Genomic DNA, 19,075 nt, shown 5'->3' on the forward strand with positions numbered 1-19,075 from the left:
TTCTTTTCTTTTTTCTATTCAATAGCGTCTAGCCAGCTCAAAAGCTCACACCTCAAGATTCATCAGTGCCAATCTTCCATGTAATAAATTCAAAAATCGCCTTGTTAATATTATGCCATATGAATCCACAAGGGTATGCCTGCAGCCTATCCGAGGAGTAGAAGGGTCTGATTATATCAATGCCAGTTTTATTGATGGATACAGGTATATACTTTTGCTCCCCTGACAATCTAAAGTCTTGCTATTTACATGTGCCCTACTTTCATAACCAGAATGAATTTCATCTCAATTCAAAGCCATTTGCTTTCTGCATAGGTCAGCATTCAGTCCCTTGGTATTTATTTTTTATTATTTTGGATAGGAGCAAGAAGCTGTAGTTATGGAGTTTTTAATCTGGCCTTCTGCATGCACTCTTAGAATCCATTTGGATTTTGAAGGAGTTTAATAAAGAATCTGTTCCACACCATATTTCATAAATTTAATAGAAGGTGTAAGAATTGTTTCTAGAAAATGAAGCTATACAATTAAGTGTTTCTTAATTGATTTGTATGACACATGAAATTGAGCTATTAGCATTGCACTAAAATTTAAATAATGATGATAAAGACATACATCATAATATTAACAAAGCAATGTAGTTTGCAAAGTCCTCAAAATGTATTAACTGCTTTTACTTGATGAGGCAGTCTTTACAGGAATGTACTGCAATTGCATTAATAATATATTTTCATTTCCCATCAGCATGCTTGATGTTTTCATATCACGTGCGAGCTTTTGTCTGTTCCCTGGATACTTTAACATGCTTTTTCTAAACCTCTGTAACTTAGGCAACAGAAAGCCTACATTGCTACCCAGGGGCCCTTGGCAGAGACCACCGAAGACTTTTGGCGGATGCTCTGGGAGCACAATTCCACCATTGTCGTGATGCTCACTAAGCTGCGTGAAATGGGCAGAGTAAGTGTGTGTCACCCTTGGTGTGTGTCCTCATACACATTCACTGTAGATGTAAATAAATGAGGAATTCTTTTTAATAACTCAAGTGCCAGCATCATTTCTTTGATAGGAAAGTATTCTGGACACATGTGGACCATTCATTAATCCTTGTTGGTTTCTGATTTGCAAAGCCACATCAAGTTCTTTGAAGTGTATTTGGAAAATGGACCTGGTGCTTAGTTTCCAATAAAGAAAAATCATAGAAACTAGTGCTCCCGATGACTTATATCTGCTTCTCACTCTATGCTTGTTTCCTTTCACATTGGACAGGATGGAGTTTCATGAGCAAATGTGTTGTGATTGCTCTAGTTGAAGAAATCTGACTTTCATTCCTGAAACAAATTCTTACTTTCCTGCCTTCTATGCCCATTCAATAAATTTTGAAAGTTGCATAATTGTTCTAAGGATATAGTCTAGTAATCCTACACCATGTTTTAAAAATGAATGTACCTAAATATACATTAAACAGATACTTAAGAGCCTATCATTGAGATTCAGTAGTTGCTAGCATTTTTGCCATATTTGCAAGAGGTATTTTCCTCTCCCTCTTCTTGTATAAATTAAATGGTAAAGCTGCAGTCAGAACCCAGCTTCTGGAGCCCCCAAAGAGAGCAAAAAAGAAAATCAGAGTAGGAAAGTAACTGACTTCTCCTGATTTGATAGTTTACTCTCTGCAGGGGCTTAGCCAAGTCATTAAAACCACCTGAGCCCCAGTTTCCTCAATTGACAACTGAGATTGGACTAGATCAATTCAGAGGCTTATTTCTGCCTTTATATTGATGATTATTTTCATTACAACTTGCAATGGTACAAACCTTCTGTGTGTTTGCAATGCATGATTTACATTGCCAGCACTGCGTAAGGACTTATATAACTGTTTTGATAACTTGTAGATATGAAGGTGCTTACCTATGAAAGTATTAAATTCAACAAGTATGTATTAAGCAACTACTAAATTGCAAGTCCTATGCTGGATACCATGGGCAAGTATGAGCCAAATGCTTTCCTTATTCTCCAGGAGTTTATGGTTTCAAAAAGAAAAACACGCAGTTCACCTTGTCTTGAATTTTAAAACTTTATTAATGAAAAAAGGAATTAGATAGATGATAGCCAAAGCCTTATTTACACTTTGTGAACATTAATGCTAATTTTATCTCCTTTTAGGAGAAATGTCACCAGTACTGGCCAGCAGAACGATCTGCAAGATATCAGTACTTTGTTGTAGATCCCATGGCTGAGTACAACATGCCACAGTATATCCTAAGGGAATTCAAGGTCACAGATGCCAGGGTAAGTTGGCAGAGTCTTTGACTCTTAACCATTAGCTAAAACATAGTCCAAAATTTACCTCTCTAGGAGAAATATTTGCCAAGTGACCATATTCCCAAAGAGAGAAGAAATCACCCAACCTGGAGGACTTTTATATATATATATAAAAGAGAAACTTATCCTCTGTCTGGCATGCATTCTCAAACCCAGATTTGGCTTCCATTCAAACATAACATCTGGCAGCTCACCTTTGGGGATGTACTTGGTGAGTGTGTGTTGTGGGAAGCATTTACTGATTGGTTGGCTGTGCTTACAGTCACCTTCTCAGCTCATTCTCTTTGGAACTTTTTTGACTTCTTCATTACTTGAGGCTGTAAATATGTTGTTTTGCAAAGCCCTTTAGGTCATGTGGGCTGGGAGGTTAATTTGGTATGATTTTAAAACTGCAGAGCAAATGGCATTCTTCAGAAGAATCTGACAAGCTTTGCACATTCTAATTTGATTCCTGGCATGGTTTATTCCTCCATGTACTAAAGTGTCTGCCCACGAGAGCAGTGCACCCATAACCCTTGTTGGCTAATTTTCATTCTGCATTTCTTATCTAGATTGCTGAATCCAAGGTTCAGCTCTGATGTAAGATATTCTCTGCATAAAGTTTAATATATTTGCCTGTTAGCTACTTTCAAACCATGTTTACAAATACATCTTGGGGAGAAAGGGTTAGTTCAAAGCCCTGCTATGTTTTGGAACTGTCCCCATGGGTGGGTTGAATAAAACTCCAGGGTAAAGCTATTTACTTGATCCACTGTTTTTTTCTGGAAGAAGCTTTTCCCAAATTCATGTTCAAGATTGTCTGCTAATCCCTAAAGCCTGGCCCTGGCTGTTGACCTAAAGTGAAAAAGAAAGTGGTTAGCAGGAGGGCTGGCCCAGGTGACAGACCTGCTAATCCCAGAAAATCTAAAGTATTAACTACCCTGAAGGTTAGTGTTCTCAAGGCAGTAGTGAAGTCCCTGGGTCTTATGTTTGGGTTGATCAAGCTAGAATGCTTTGGTGACTCACTATATTGTTAAAAAATAAAAAGTAATAATAAAATCATGGCCTTTCAGAATTTGAAAATAGGTATAAGGAAGAAAATTTTAAATGCTTTACAAGTAAGCTCAGCAAGTATTTCAGATGATAAAAATTAGAAGGAAGGCTCTACCAATGGCAGAGACACCTTTACCTCTCTTTGCATTCCTAAACTAAATCCAGTTCACCATAAGTGAAAGAAAGATTGAAACAGGAACTTGCTCACTTGTCTCCCTGAGATTTTATATTAGCTACCACAGCACTTGCTGCTTGTGCTCCTGGGGTGTTTCTAATCTCAATTTTCCAGTTTAGAAAGCAAGTTGCTCCTTGAAAATACAATCTTGTTAAACAGGTAACCTTTAAACGTAGTCAAGTGGTCTGTCCTCCAAATAGTAAGGGTTTGTGCACATGACCTCTTTTTGCTATTAAAAGCCACTGTGGTCAAAAATGAAATCCCAAGGACATTTAGAGGAGGAAAATCTGCATTACCTGGCTTCTGGCTTTGCTTCTTGTGCTTTCCAAACCTTTTGCAGAAACATAGGAAAGTAAATCATGTTTCTAGGGTAACCCTGCACAAGTTAGTTATAGGGCCATGTGGTTAGTGGTGGGTTTCCCAGTGTTCCCACAGAGCTGGTGTGATCTTCCTATTTTACCTCCATCCCCAAATGATTTCAGTGAAGAATCCACCCTGTACTTGTGGGAGCTACCAAGCTAGTTAGTTTGTGCCCACCTCAAGTTCAGTTATTTGCTCTTCTCCATATGACTGAATGAGAAAGATTGCATCTCTGTCTACTTACCCAGAATCCTCAGAATATGTATGTCTGCTTTCAAAAGAAATTTAATGGGAACATAGGTATTAACAGAAATGGAAAGGCAGTCCAAGTTGAAGTCTCTTCAAGTGGAAGGAGCCACCTGGGAACAGGGCCCCTTCAAGTAGGATCAGTCCCTCCGCATTTGGAGTTTGGGTTATCTCTTCTTAGATGAACCAGAGGAGGAAGTTGATGGGCATAATTGTTATTTCTGCTTCTGTAAACAGAGCATCCCTTCAGCTCTTATTGTGCTTCCAGAAATATCATAAACTCCAGAAGGAATCAGAAGTGTTTAGTATCTTCTTTTCAAGCCACTTGTGCTTCATGAGTCACAGCAATTTTGCCTAATCGCTTTAGGAAACACTCTTCTCACATCTGGTTTGTGTTCCTTCTGCCTTTTGCTTTCTTTGTATGAAGCCCCCCACAGCCTTCCTAATTCCTTTGCTCCACCAAGAAGAGTCTTCTTTCAGAAAAGGGCATTTATTTGCTGATAATCTCTTTGGTATCCTTGAGGGATGTCTACTTCCTGCTTATGACCATAGTCACATGGGACACATGTGTCCCCTCTGTTGGCTAAAAATTGTATGTATGCCTCTGAGACATGTGGGCATCTAGGTTAACAGCAACTATCCAGTTTCTGCCAGATCTTCTGAATGTCACATTTGTCATTTGACAGTGCTAGAAATATGTAAGCAGAGCAGATAACAGATTATTAAGACAATAGCAAAACCTCTGGTCTGTATGGCATGTCTGGATACTCCTTGTAGTAGTAAGAATTTATTGAGCCCTACATTGTTTAAAGTGGAGTATATATTTTTCTTTTAGGAAACCATGTAGGCATAGTGTTTTGATCTCAAATTTTGGGTCTTGGGTCATTTGCTAATACAGGAGCTGCACTGACTATTCACTACCTGAAGTGCAGGTTTTTAACTGGGCATTGTGAGAGGAAGTACATGTATGATTTAGGTACATGTGAATGCAAATACGTGAATAACAGATAAAATACCCATATAGCTATGTTTGCTGTTAAACGTGCTGCTAACCTCTTCTGCCCTTTTTATTTTTGGGAAAAAATTATGATTGTTCTTGTGGTCTGTGTGCCTGCTGAATCCTCCTGGCACCTCCTTTGTGGCTGGTATGTGGCTTTCCATCTAAAGGACGGCCAGTCCCGAACAGTGAGGCAGTTCCAGTTCACTGACTGGCCAGAACAAGGAGTGCCAAAATCTGGAGAAGGATTTATTGACTTCATCGGCCAAGTTCATAAAACAAAAGAGCAGTTTGGCCAAGATGGACCCATTTCAGTCCATTGCAGGTAAGTTCACGATCAAGAGTGTTAAGTTTCCATTTGTGATTTCTGTAATGATAACTCTGAAAATTAGTGTTGTTGCCTATCCATTGCCTATATAGGCTTATTGAAGCACATCTGCTTAAATGAAACTTTGTTCTCCGAATTAGGATTCACTTAACTTCTTTACCATAAAATTAAAATAAGCATAGAGAGATTTTCATCACCCAACTGTATCTATCCTAAGAAAAACAAAACAAAACAGTAGCTTTTCTTGCCAATTTTACCTTAATAGGAGTTGTTGGTGCATTCCTTACTAATAATTTGCTCTGTTAATCATTTCTGACTTGCCTTGATTTCATAGCATTGCACTGATAACTATCTTTCTGCATCTTTCTCCTATGTTTGTCTTCTTGAGCAAACCATAAATAGCTATCAAGAGTTAATGACAATACTAATTCTTGCCAGCCAATAAGTGATTAGAATGATACCGCAGATAAAAATGCAATTTGCTTGAAAATTGTCGCTATATCAGAAAATGAAGCACCTTAAAGTTAATTATTTTCAATAGTTAATAGAACGTTTTATAATTCAAGTCATTGAAGTTAATAGGAATAACAAGCAAATGGTTTGGACATTCACTATCAAGTTTGTACTTTTGAAACTTACTTTGCAAAAACGTCATAGCAAAAGAAATTTGCCTACTTTTGTTTAAGCTAAAAATTTTATGATGAAATCAGTTTGACATCTCAGTTTCCAATCTTACAAGCAAAATCTTGAGATAGTTTATTTAAAATTTTTTTTACTCCAATGCTTAAATATATAGTTCTTAATGACAGACTGTGTGAAAGTTCCAAAACAGGAAAAATATTAGACCTTGGCTTAATCTGTGTCTTAGTCCCAGTTCTGCTATTAAGAAACTCCATGACAATTAGAAAACGTCTCTGGACCCCAATTTTCTCAGCTGATCTCTAAAACACTTTCTAGTACACTTTGTTTCTCAAGCATGGTATATTATGTGAGAAACAGACATTTTGTGTTGACTTAGAAAAAGTCATACAACCAAAGAGCATGTACCAGATAATTCATGGACTCATATTCAAAGTGGATGGACTATATTAGGCTTGAATTACCTGGATATTTAACTTTGCATGTAACTGTTCTGAATGCTAATTTAAGCCTTCTATGGCATTTGCCATAAGGAAAAAGATTGTATTTAACTTAGTGTACATTCTAAGCTTTTAACCATTCCCATAAATACATAAGTATTTCTGTGTAGATTACTTATCACTTTTGTTCTCACAGAATGATTTTAACATCTCTTCAAAGAAACACTATGGCAAGTTATTCACTTAAGACTAGATACGTTCTCTTATCTAGAAATGTCCTGAAAATAGCACTTCCTTTATTTACATTTTAAAGAATTAGCATGATAAAGTAAATAGATTTATAAGTTATAAGGTCAAATCTGTTGTTTTCTTTGAAAGGACTTAGTAGAAGGCCAGAAACACTGCATTTTGTTGCATCTGACCAGTCAAATCAAGACGATAGACTCTGGAGTACCTGGACCATTCAACAAAAGGGTCATAAATCACAGTCCTTCAGGACTGAGAGAGATTTTCAAGGTTGAAAAGGGACCTTCAAGGTCATCGGCTGCATCTTAACAGAAGCTGTGACTGCTGCCGGACATAGCATCAGTCGCTTTTTAAAGACTGCCCGTGGATTTTAAAGCCTTGCTTCCCATTTTCTGTTTTAGGCTCTTCAGAAATCACAGTTTAAAAAGGGACACACTATTTATATATGCCTGTCAGCTACATCCCCAAGTAAATGAATCCATCCATTTTCTACAGCCTTTGCCCAAGCGTTACACATGCCATTTAATTAGGATCCAAAATTGTAGGGATTTTTCAGATTATATTCACTGTTTTTCTCATTACCTAAACCTCCAGATGCTCTCCTCCTTCTTAAGTGCACCAGGACTATGAATTAATTTTCTTTCTTGCTGCTGTGAAGATTCTGGAATTATCTTTAAAAAGTAAAAATAACAGAGAGGAACTCAAAACCTTGCTAACATGGTGAGAAGAATCCTGGAGTTTTAGCTACTGATCATCTAAAAGTAGTAGATAAGTGTACAGATCAGTGGCTCTCAACTATTTTTTTTTTTTTTGATTAGAGAAAACTTTGATAGCCTGCTGAAAATTACATTTTAGGAAACAGGGGGGAAAAAATACATTTGCAGAAGCCATACATAAATTTCCAGGATTTTCATAGGCCCTCCCAAAGATTTAAGTGAAAAATCTCATGTCAAAAAAACCTTGTTATAGAATCTCTTTGCTCAGGCCAGAGCCGTGGCTCACTTGGCTAATCCTCTGCCTGAGGTGCTGGCACCCTGGGTTCTAGTCCTGGTTGGGGCTCTGGAGTCTGTCCTGATTGCTCCTCTTCCAGTCCCGCTCTCTGCTGTGGCCCGGGAAGGCAGTGGAGGATGGCCCAAGTGCTTGGGCGCCTGCACCCGCATGGGAGACCAGGAAGAAGCACCTGGCTCCTGGCTTTGGATCAGCACAGCACACTGGCCACAGTGGACATTTGGGGGGTGAACCAACAGAAAAGGAAGACCTTTCTCTGTCTCTCTCAGTGTCTAACTCTGCCTTCTCTTTGCTCAAATCACAACAGTTGTCACTGTTTGACAAGTCTGGGTATCTTGCATATATATATGTTTACGAGGTGTAATGCCCTGCATGGATTTTAAGTGACTGAAAGAAGAGAGTAATGCACAATAGAAAAGTTACGGTTGCTCAGTTCATTTAAATCTGTTCAGAATCATTCTGTGCTTTTAAATTGCTCAGTAGGAAAGGTTTGCAATTTCAAAGCCTTTATTTTACTTACCTTTTCTTTTATCCATTTGCTTCACAATATATTTTGGTTTCCTGGTCTTTCTAGAATGGCATATATCCCCAATTGAAAAGTCATTTGACTTTATAAGACTTAATCTGAATCGCTCCACACTCATTCTCACATGTTATTACAACACACCACCCAAGATTCGTCATTTTGTGAACTTGGTATCACACTTTGCTGGACATTGGAATCTGGTGGCAGAACAGCCACCTCCAAACACATTAGCCAGGACTATGAGTTGCTCCTTTCATTAATTTTACCTTTGTGATTGTGGCAGTGCGGGTGTTGGAAGAACCGGAGTCTTCATCACACTCAGCATTGTCTTAGAAAGAATGAGATATGAAGGAGTTGTAGACATCTTCCAGACTGTCAAAATGTTAAGAACACAACGGCCAGCCATGGTACAGACTGAGGTGAGTAAAATCTCTATGAGGTCATCACATCGCTTGAACCTAGGTTTTACTAACCAGAACCTCAGAGTCCAGGGACTCCCCATACCACATGCAAAGTACAACAAGATATGGGGGAAAAGCATTGAATCCTTTAGTAGTTTTGAACCTCATATTCCTTCTCAGTTGTGTGACATTATCAATATCTTAGTGTTGTGGAAATGATGTAATATTATATGTTAGGTTGAACTCAGTTAAATTGTCACTGTGTGACCATTTATGTCCTATAAAATACCAAATTGTTAAAATTCATTATATTCATATTAACATAAAGCACATATTTATATATAAATAAAACACAGAGTCTGCCACATACTGTACCCTCAGTCCATTTTACATCTTTATTCTCTTTTTGTACATCTACAGAAATAGCAAGTGCTCTATGTTGCATTTTTTAACAATGGTACTTTTAAATTTTGGAGTCCTACATAAACTTAGAGAATTTTCTATGCCAATGCTTGATAAGGAAATTTAGCTATTTCCCAGCATAATATGAGCTAGTGATGTAGCCAGTCTGGCCTATTGACTGTTCATTTTCTTAGGATGAGTGATACTGTTTATGTTCCTCAAACAGCCACTAAATTATATAATTTATATGTGTTGCTAAATACATCATTCACAGTATCTTCCAGACTTTGATTTCAAAATAGTACAAGCCTTTGGCTTGCAGTGCTCAAAACATTATGTCAGCCTGACATAGTTAATGGGTGTTGGGGTTGACAGAGGGAAATTGGACGTTTAAAAACCCTTAACATTTAGCCAAGCAACTTACTGTGACAAAACAGGAAAGCAAACTCCATTTATTTTGCATTACCATTTTTATTGTAGAGAAATGCACATTTAAGCAAAATAGAAACTATCTACTATCAGCCCCATTGGCTACTGAAGATAAGTTTCTCTTACGGGGAAAATCCTATTTTTTCTCATCCCTATAGTTACCTGTAAATTGTAATTTTGCCATCTTTCCAACAATGCTCCAATTTGTTCCAATATGACAGTGTTCTTCCTTGTCTGAAAAAGGCGTGTTTCATACTGTTTTATTTTAGTATGAGCCTTTGTGGAACAGACAACTAACAAATTCACACTGAATTTGGCCAAATGGCACAAGTATTTTTGGATGTGGACAACCAATCTTGTGATGCCATTTTCAGACATAAAAAGCTGGAAAATCCAGCACCTTGTATCACTGGCTCTATGTGTCTGATGTTTTCTCAGATGCTACCTTCGACTACCTCTGTCACTTACAAAGGAACATCAGAAATGAGAGTAATCCTCATTACCGGCAGGGGTCTTCTGTCCAATCATGTTTTTTTGAGATTCAAACTCTGTTATTCATAGCCCAGAAAATAAGTAAATTCAGATTTTCTTCAAGACAGTTTCTATCAGTCTTTCCTAAATATACCAACTAAGAATTAGTTATCACAAATAAGCAGATAATTATAAACAGTGACTGCAGGAAGTAAAGAGTTTGCATATTCAGTTGGTGATAATTATTGCTGTGTATTGGAAAAGATTTCACACTCGTCTGGAAGATAATGTTCACTGGAGCTGGCACTATGTGGAGTTAGGAGACCTTTTTAGTCAAATTGATTAGTGAAGTTACTAAACACTCCATGTGGCTGATTGATCATCGGATCGAATTGATTGACAGGGGTAGTAATTTTGTCCCCATAGATGTCCCTTTGTTTTCCAATATTGACTTTTATTTTTCTATTAAGATATGCTCATAGTCCCTTCCCTTCTCTCCCCATGCCTTGTCTCTTGCAGGATCAGTATCAATTTTGCTATCGAGCCGCACTAGAGTACCTGGGCAGCTTTGATCACTATGCAACGTAGAAACCCTTGACCCATTCTGGATTTTTACTGCAGGCCCTTCAGTATCCATGGAGTCTCTTCTGAGCCATACAGGGCACTTGAGAAGTCCTTCTTAACTTCTAGCTAACAACCACATAGTGGGACTATTACACACAAAACAAATGAAAAACAAACTATTCCAGGTGGACCAAGAATCCAGTTTAATAATCTAACCTGAAAAATATTACAGAGAATCCTGACTTATGGGGCATCTGAAGGATTTTATCTACAGGTACCTCAAGGATTCAAAACAAAGGGAAGAAGAAATCACAGCAAAGAACCACCATCTTGTTCAGGATTGCTTGTTAGATGCAAGGAAGCTTGCTGGTGTGGCTTCTCTCAGTCAAATGGACTCTGCTTTGGCATCGCCCCTTCCCACCATATGCTCATAATAACATTTTAGGAAGAAACGGGGTGGGGGGGGGAATGTTTAAAAAGAAAGTCCTTGGTTTAGTTTTTTAGTATTGTAAAGATACTGCTGACCTGTGCTTCATTTCTAACTGTGTAAACTTTTTTTTAACAAAATGTATCATTCGATAAAGTGAATTTTAAAAAAGATACATTACTCTTCATTTTTTTTTTAATTTCCAAATTGTAGGTTTTTTTAAGCTGTAGAACTGTTATCTGTAATTTCTTGCTGTAGAAATATCAAATAATTTGAAACTTTGCACATTTTTGTGCAATACACTCAATCTACGTTATTGATTTGTCAGATATTATTTTTACATTTCTGTTGAGTTTTGGGTTAGTGAGAAAGTACCCATTCTCGTCAGACAATTTTGTTTTGTTTGTTTTGGGAATCAACAGGGAGGCGCAAAGTATAAAGTTGCTGCTAACATATATACATATATATCCGTATTTTATGAGGGTGTCTATGTATATATAGACAGTATGTCCACTCCAAAAGATAGATACAGCTATCATTTTAGTTCTCCCATGATTTAGTTTTTTAAAGGTAGAAAAGCTATTATACTCATGTTTTTCAGCGTTTTCTTAATTTTATGAGACATGGCTATTTCTTAATATCACAGAACTTTAATTTTTCAAAGGGAAATGAGGAATGCACATCAGTGATTGCCAAACCTCACCCCCTAATTTCCTACCCCATTGCCCTCCACCCACCTGGTCCTTTCACAAATACTATTTTCTTCACCAGGCTTCCAACAAAATTCAATATTTCTAAACACTCTAGTGCAATAAAAATTATTGAATATCTAAGAGGTGTGTGCATGTGGGAAAGGTCAGTGCATATCCCTTTAGGAGGGGAGAATGTTGTAATATATCAGCTATCAAGTCGTTTTTAAAAAGTGTATTCAATCGTATATTGTCTATAGTATGTGCTATGAAATTTGCATTTATGATATGTAACAGGGGCAAAGCCAAACTCATGTTACTCTGTTCAGTCAGAATCATTTTGTGGCATACAGCATTCCTGGGAAGTGCTGTACTTTGTTTTGTTTTGGTTTTAGTTTTGCATTTAGAGTGCCTTATAATTGATGCCTATTTTAATAGCATTTCTTTTTAGCTTTTGGTTCATGTTTCCATTAGTTGTTCATTTTCTGTTACTCTTTCAATTAAAGCATTATCTGTTTACCACATGTACAAAAACTCTTTGAATAATATGCATTCCTAGTTTTCAGCCAAGTAGAAGATGGTAGTGATTTTACCAGCCCAAAGCACTTGGATAATCAGGGCCCTTTTTGCTTTCATAACCGTCAACATCAGGAAAAGCTACTTGTTTTATTTATAATCCCTTCCAAATCTACTCGGGAACATGCAGTAACTGCACCAAACTTATTTTAGTAGCAAACATCATTGGTAATTTGGAATAGATTTGCTATTCCATTAGGATTTTTCTAAAAGGCCAGATAAACAATATATATCTCCGACATGATTCTTCCACCATTAATTTCTCTAGGAAGCCATGAATGATGGCATGAGCTTGCCACGTCCCACATGATTTTAAAGAACCTTCAAAAACTCCATGGAACTCTAAAAGCATTTTGGTATAGATATGATACTTTGGTTTAATTTTTGCTTCATGGATATTCTGCATGAAAGGATTTTTGTTTTCATGTTTTCCCATCAATAGCAGAATGAAATCCAAGAGACCAAACACTTGCAAGCATCATATTTGAGCACTTTTATAAAAAAAAATAAAAAGAAAAAAAAGAAAAAAGCTATATAATTCTTAAAAAAAAAAAAAAAGTATCTAGAAGGCTACCTCAGAATGAGACTCTCTAATCTACATCAGAACCAGAGAAGAATGTGCACTATGTGGGTCTGTTATTGTTTTCTTTCAGTTTGTATCTTTTGGAGATTTATCCAAGTGCTGTAATTTTCTTTAATGAAACAAAGGGGGTCAGACAGACATTGCATCAACCAGACATGCCATGTTGGACATGTAGACTCGGATGGAGTACTGCACACCAAAACGACTGACCAATGAGCAGTTTGTCTCCCTGAAACAAACACTGCCCATTTGGTACAAGGGAAGGACGGCAGTAATCAGCAGAAGGAAATGAATGGGATGCATACCATAGACGAACGAGGCGGAGACTATTCCAAAAATCTCACTGTTCAGGAGCTGTTCTTAGAACTAACTCCCTTACTGTCATTGATGTGCATTCCACTCTGTATTTTTCTGTACAACCATTCAATTTTTAATTTCCCAGGTAAACATCTTTATCTGCCATTTCAAAAACCTTTCAAGTTTCCGATTATTTTCATCACCATAACCAGTACGGTGCTATTATTTACCTATGTATGTGTAGTTATGTATAATTTTGTAATTAGTTACAATGGTAAAAAAAAATCAAAATATATAAAAAGTGATTTGTACAGAACTTTATTTTAGCTCTTTTTTAAAAATGATTTGCATGGTTAGACAACGGCGAGGACAGCCAGGGGAGGGAAGGGCCTCTAGGGAGCTTTGCACTTTCTATACCTTTGTACTATGCACTGCCCTATTGATTCTACACCCAATAATGTTATTACTTGAACCCATCTGTAAGAAACTGCTTCAGAAATTCATTTATGTGTATGTAAATAACACAATATACAAACAGGAAAGGAAAAAATCTGCAGTAATGCACATTTTTTTTCTTTCCTGTTTGTCTTCATTTTGCTTTGTTTTTATCCTTTATCCACTTTATTTTGAATTCCCTGTTCATTTTCCTTTTGGGGTTTTGATTTCCTTTTTGGTTCATGAGTGCCCTGATACTCCAGCAGAGATCAGAAGGCTACAGATCCATCCTATCCATCCGTTAACGTGGCTTTGCCATCCAAGCTTGGAGTGTCTTTACAAAGATAACAGTTGTGTTCTTTGCTCTCGTTTTGGATGCATAGACTGAAAAACTTAAAAAAAATAACTTGTAAAATGGCTTGTTAAAAAAATACAATTACCTCTAATTAGTAGTACGCGTAAATGTTTTACAGAATGAAAGGCGTGCTTTTTATTTTCTTACTTCGTTACATTGGTGGCGAAAGAAGTCTGTATGAAAATCAGTTCTTTGCTGACACAAGTTCCATTTGTTACAAATGAATTCTAATAAAAATGTCAGTGTTATGCAGCCCCGGTCCTTTGCTTTTGTCCACTCAAGCACTTGGTTTTGAACTGTCCATACATTCTGTCTTCTGTTCTGCTCATCTACTTAGTTCCTTTGTGCTAACAGTAATTCTTCCTGAGATACTGTTTGCAAGGGCCTACCTTGAGGTAAGTGGGTTTCCTTATTAAGCAAACCAAGGCACAGAGAAATAGTTTGCACAAGTGCACCTATCAAAGAGGCATTGGTTTAGTTCATACTAAATATCTTAGGCAATCATTATGTAGAGATGACTACAATAAAAGCAATCACAATATCTATAAAAATTGTCAACTACTTGAAAAAGTTGAAAGCTGTCATGCATACAAAATTTATCTCTTCAATGTTAATTTCTTAAAACCTTTCTTAATGTGTCTGGGAAAATACTTGATTTGGATTGTTTATTCACTCAATATTATTGAGTACTGATTATGATTAATAACCATTCTAGGTATTGTGGGGCAGCTTTGAACAGTTGAGATGCTGCTGCTAATTACAGAGAGATTGGTCAGAGATTGTGTCAGAGAATGGCATTGAAATAACAATAAAATTATACTTAGACAAGTGCAACGAAGTAAAGTTTAGAACCCATGAAGGTTAAGATTTTCAGTTGTGGAGGTAGTGCTGTGGCATAGCCAGTAAAGCTGCTACCTGCAGTGTTGGCATCTCATGGGCGACAGTTCAAGACCTAGCTGCTCTGCTTCCCATCCAGCTCCCTGCTAATAGCCTGGGAAAAGCAGCAGAAGATGGCCCAAGTCCTTGGGCGTCTGCACCCATGTGGGAGACCTGGAAGAAGCTCCTGACTCCTGGCATCAGATCAGTACAGCTCCAGCAATTGTGGCCAATTTGAGAGTGAAACAGGAGATGGAACACCTCTCTCTCTCTCTCTCTCTCTCTCTGCCTCTCCTTCTCTCTGTGTAGTTCTGACTTTCAAATAAACAAATAAATCTTTAAAAAAAAAAAGATTTTCAATTGTGAAGTGACAGAAATCTGACACAAATTGGCATGTAGGAAAATAAAAGTGTTTGTTGGCTTATCTACTAAAGATTAGCAATAACTAAACTCAGCCTAAAAGAATAGGAATGGAGAATCTTTTTTTTTTTAATTTATGTTCTTTATTTCAAAGAGAGAGAGAGAAGTGGAGCCAGAAAGAGAGGTCTTCCATATGCTGGTTCACTTCCCAAATGACCGCAATGGCCAGAGCTGCACAGACCTGAAGACAGGAGCCAGGAGCTTCTTCCGGGTATCCCATGGGGGTGCAGGGGCCCAAGGACTTAGGCCATCTTACACTGCCTTCCCGGGCCATAGCAGAGAGCTGGATCAGAAGTGAAGCAGTCGGGACTCCTACTAGTGCCCCTGTGGGATGCTGGTTTAACCCGCTGCAACACAGCACCTGCCTCCAAGGAATGGAGAATCTTGATACAACTAGATTCAGGGCTTAGGTAACGTTTTCAAGACTTGGTGCCTCCCCAAATATTCTTGAATGCTTTCTACTTTCTTAGTGTCAATTTTAACTCCTTTTTGTGGTCCTTGGAAATTTTGAGGTCAAATACCGTAAGCCAGGCTTCCCAGAGAGCACAAATAAAAATCCTAGAAGGGAGTGGATTCCCCTTGTACTAACTGACCTGACTTGGGCTATGTTCATCTGATTAGCACAAATATGCAAAGTCTTCATTGAGTTGTCAAGTTAAGAAGGAGTTAGGGTGGCTTTCATCTTGCCAAATTACAGTGACCATTAGGAGACCAAGAACTGGCTGCAAATCAACCCCATTAGTTATATAAGGCAAAGCACAGATATGTTTGATAATGTAATTGTCAACTACCTGCTGCCATGGAAATAATGACAGAATGAAATAATCCTGTTATCCAAATGCCATTTTTGAAATCCTATGACTAAACAGATGTTCTTCCCTCCCACATTTCATCCTTTTCTCCCAAGTAACCCTGACTTTTGCAGATTGATCACATATATAGACATTCCTCAATCAGAAAATTAAAGATTCCAGGTGCATTATATCTGATATAATAAATCACATGTTAGAAACGAAGGATGGCTAAAAAAATCTTGATTTTTTAGAAACTAGAAAAATAACAATTTACCTCTAAGAAGGAAAAATAATAAAGATGACAAAAATGAAATTGATAACAAGTATACACTAGAGTATGAACAAAGTTGATAAGTTTTCTGTGAATGATAGTGAAAGTTATAAACCGAAGCAAAATGATTTAAAGAAAGCAATGAACCAATCCTTAATATCACGAATGTAAGAGCATAATGCTTCACAACTTACCATTTGCTAATCTGTGGTTGCATGTTAGCATAAGTCAGTAAGAAACAGCCCAATCTAAATTAGACATTATGCTTGAAAGAGTATTTAACAGAAAAACAATTGCTAATTGCTCAAAAACACATGAAAATGCTCCATTTCATATCATAAATGATCAAGGAAATCAAGGAAGAATCTGCCAATTACAACATGAATCACAGAGATCAAAACTATGTAACAAATGCCCATCAACAGAATGGATAAAGAAGTGTGATAAAGTGATGTAATACAACATTTTGGAGCAGTGAGTGAGTTTGGAAAATAAAATTTTGATGAACAAATGCAATACACAAAAATACAGTGTTTCTTAGGAAAGAAAGGAAGGGAGTGGTTAGGAAAGCAAAAAGCAAACTTATGAGGCACGAGTGATTTTTTGACTTAACTATGATTCCACAAATGCTTACATTTTGATAAGCCATTAACCTATACCTCTTGTGCATTTTTCCCTGTTTATGTTAATAAAGCTTTATTAACAACTCTTATCTGTGCATATATATATATGCATGCATAATAAATTGGTCTTCAAAGCTGAGAAGGGAACAGAACTGTGCTTAAATTTTGCCTTAAAGATAAAAAAGTTGTTGAAATGTGGAAGGATGCTCAACTGATGTTAACTGTCATTGTAATGGGTTACTAACAAGGCTACAGACACATAACACTTGGAATATCTGACAAAGACAATCACAGAGGGAGATGGGAAACAACTGATGCAAAAATATGTATCCATAAAACTGGCCAATTTTCAGCTATGTTGCTCACTGTACAGGGTGCAGCTCACATTCAGCCCAAAGGAGATCTTGATAATGTGTACGTTTATGTTCAATGTTTACACAGCAGGAACTGTTTACCTGTTCATAACCTGTTACAGTATTCAATGTTCCAAAGATTTGTTGCATAAATTTTTGTTAAGTTTTGGCTTAACCAAAATTATTTTCATTCCTCCAGTTCCTTATTATGAACTCTTTCTCTATTTTAAGAATTTGAAATAACAAAGGTACATGGGACAGAGTAACTGTTACCCACAGTTAGATCATTAAAGTTAATAAAGGGCTTGTGAACTACATATAGTTTGAAGAGATTTTAGTGTGTTTTATGGTCCTAGATTGTTTTGCTAACCTATCCAGCAAGTTGAAAGTGTTGAACTATTGGCTACTAAAACACAATCAGAGTATATGGATGGACAAGTGCTAGATTTATATCACTTTGGACAAATCAACTGGAAGTGCAAAGCCCATTAACTATGACAATATCATTTAGAAGGAAAAACCCAAAACTTCTGTGGGGTTTTGGGGGACATAGGAAGCCCCAGAAATCTGTTTTCACACCTAGCAGAAATTGTATTGACAGAATCCCATGTAACTATTTTGGAACTCTCGAGTCTATTGACGGTTTGCAACCATCAGAGAAACTTACAGAAAAACTTACAGAAAAACTCTTGGACAGTATGCTGTAGTTACCTTCAGTCAATTTTCAGCTCTTTGCACAGGAGCTGCTGTCCATCACCCACCCTTAGCCCCAGGATAACCATCAGTGCAAGTGTTCATGGAGCAACCTGCACAATTCTTCTAGCAGCCAAGATGGGTCAAAAAAGGACCCTGTTCTCCAGATATCAGGGATCTATACTTGATTGCTGACTATTGCATTTGATATCAGAGGTGCAGCCAAAAGGACAAGAAACCATTGTCATTGCACCTTCTCCTATTGTTTCAAGTACTTCCCTGTTCAGCTGTAGTGAAGTCACAGTTTGTTTCTTGTCTTGTTTGATTGATTTTTGGATTGGCCCTGTGGCATAGTAGGTAAAGCCACTGCTTGCAACACCAGCATACCATATGGACTCCAGCTCTTGTCACAGCTGTTCCACTTCCAATGTAGACCCCGATAATGCCTTGGGAAAAGCAGCAGACAATGGCCCAAGTGTCTGGTTCCCTGCCACCCACATGTGAAACCTGGATGACACTCCTGGCTCCTGCATTTGGCCTGGTCCAGCTCTGGCCATCGTGGCTGTCTGGGGAGTGAACCAGAGGATGGAAGATCTCTCTCTGTCTCTGCCTTTCTATCTGTAACTTTAATTTTCAAATAAATAAATAAATCCTTATAAAGCCTCTCAGGTTTTAAAGACCATTGTTTTTTCCCATTTGGGAGCCAGATAATAAAGACTAAATTATTCAAGAACAATGCATATTCAAAAAAATAGAAAATTATTGTGCATGCAGTATGAGGAAAGACCTAAAAATACCTGAAATTTATACCTAGGCTCATCATTGGCACAGAGACAGACTGCAATACTAATAATGAATAAATGAAAAAAAGTACAGAAACAGCAATTTCTGGAGAGTTGGAAGAATCTGATTTTCAGAGTTGCAATATTAGATTCGAATGTCTAGATTAAAAGCAAAAAAATCACAAGTCATACAAAGAAACAGGAATGATCAACTCAAAGGAAAATTATAAGTCAACAGAAACTATCCCGTAAGTACTAGACAAAGACTTTTAGACAACTATCTTAATATACTCACATAACTAAAGAAAGATGTATTGAAAG

At 37.3% G+C, this 19,075-nt stretch overlaps 1 protein-coding gene across 1 annotated transcript in view; it reads left to right on the forward strand.

The window, feature by feature from the left end:
• The window catches only part of PTPRD (protein tyrosine phosphatase receptor type D), a 428,560-nt gene extending 417,273 nt beyond the window's left edge, over positions 1-11,287 (forward strand). The window contains exons 27-32 of the mRNA XM_062208263.1: positions 26-204; positions 828-954; positions 2,158-2,283; positions 5,297-5,451; positions 8,597-8,732; positions 10,536-11,287. Of these exons, the coding sequence (XP_062064247.1) occupies positions 26-204; positions 828-954; positions 2,158-2,283; positions 5,297-5,451; positions 8,597-8,732; positions 10,536-10,604 (792 nt within the window). The 3' untranslated portion in view covers positions 10,605-11,287. The remainder of the gene's footprint in view (positions 1-25; positions 205-827; positions 955-2,157; positions 2,284-5,296; positions 5,452-8,596; positions 8,733-10,535) is intronic.
• The last annotated feature ends 7,788 nt before the right edge of the window (positions 11,288-19,075 follow it).

This window comes from Lepus europaeus, chromosome 12 (genome assembly GCF_033115175.1).
Source record: "Lepus europaeus isolate LE1 chromosome 12, mLepTim1.pri, whole genome shotgun sequence".
In the NCBI taxonomy this organism is placed as follows: domain Eukaryota; kingdom Metazoa; phylum Chordata; class Mammalia; order Lagomorpha; family Leporidae; genus Lepus; species Lepus europaeus.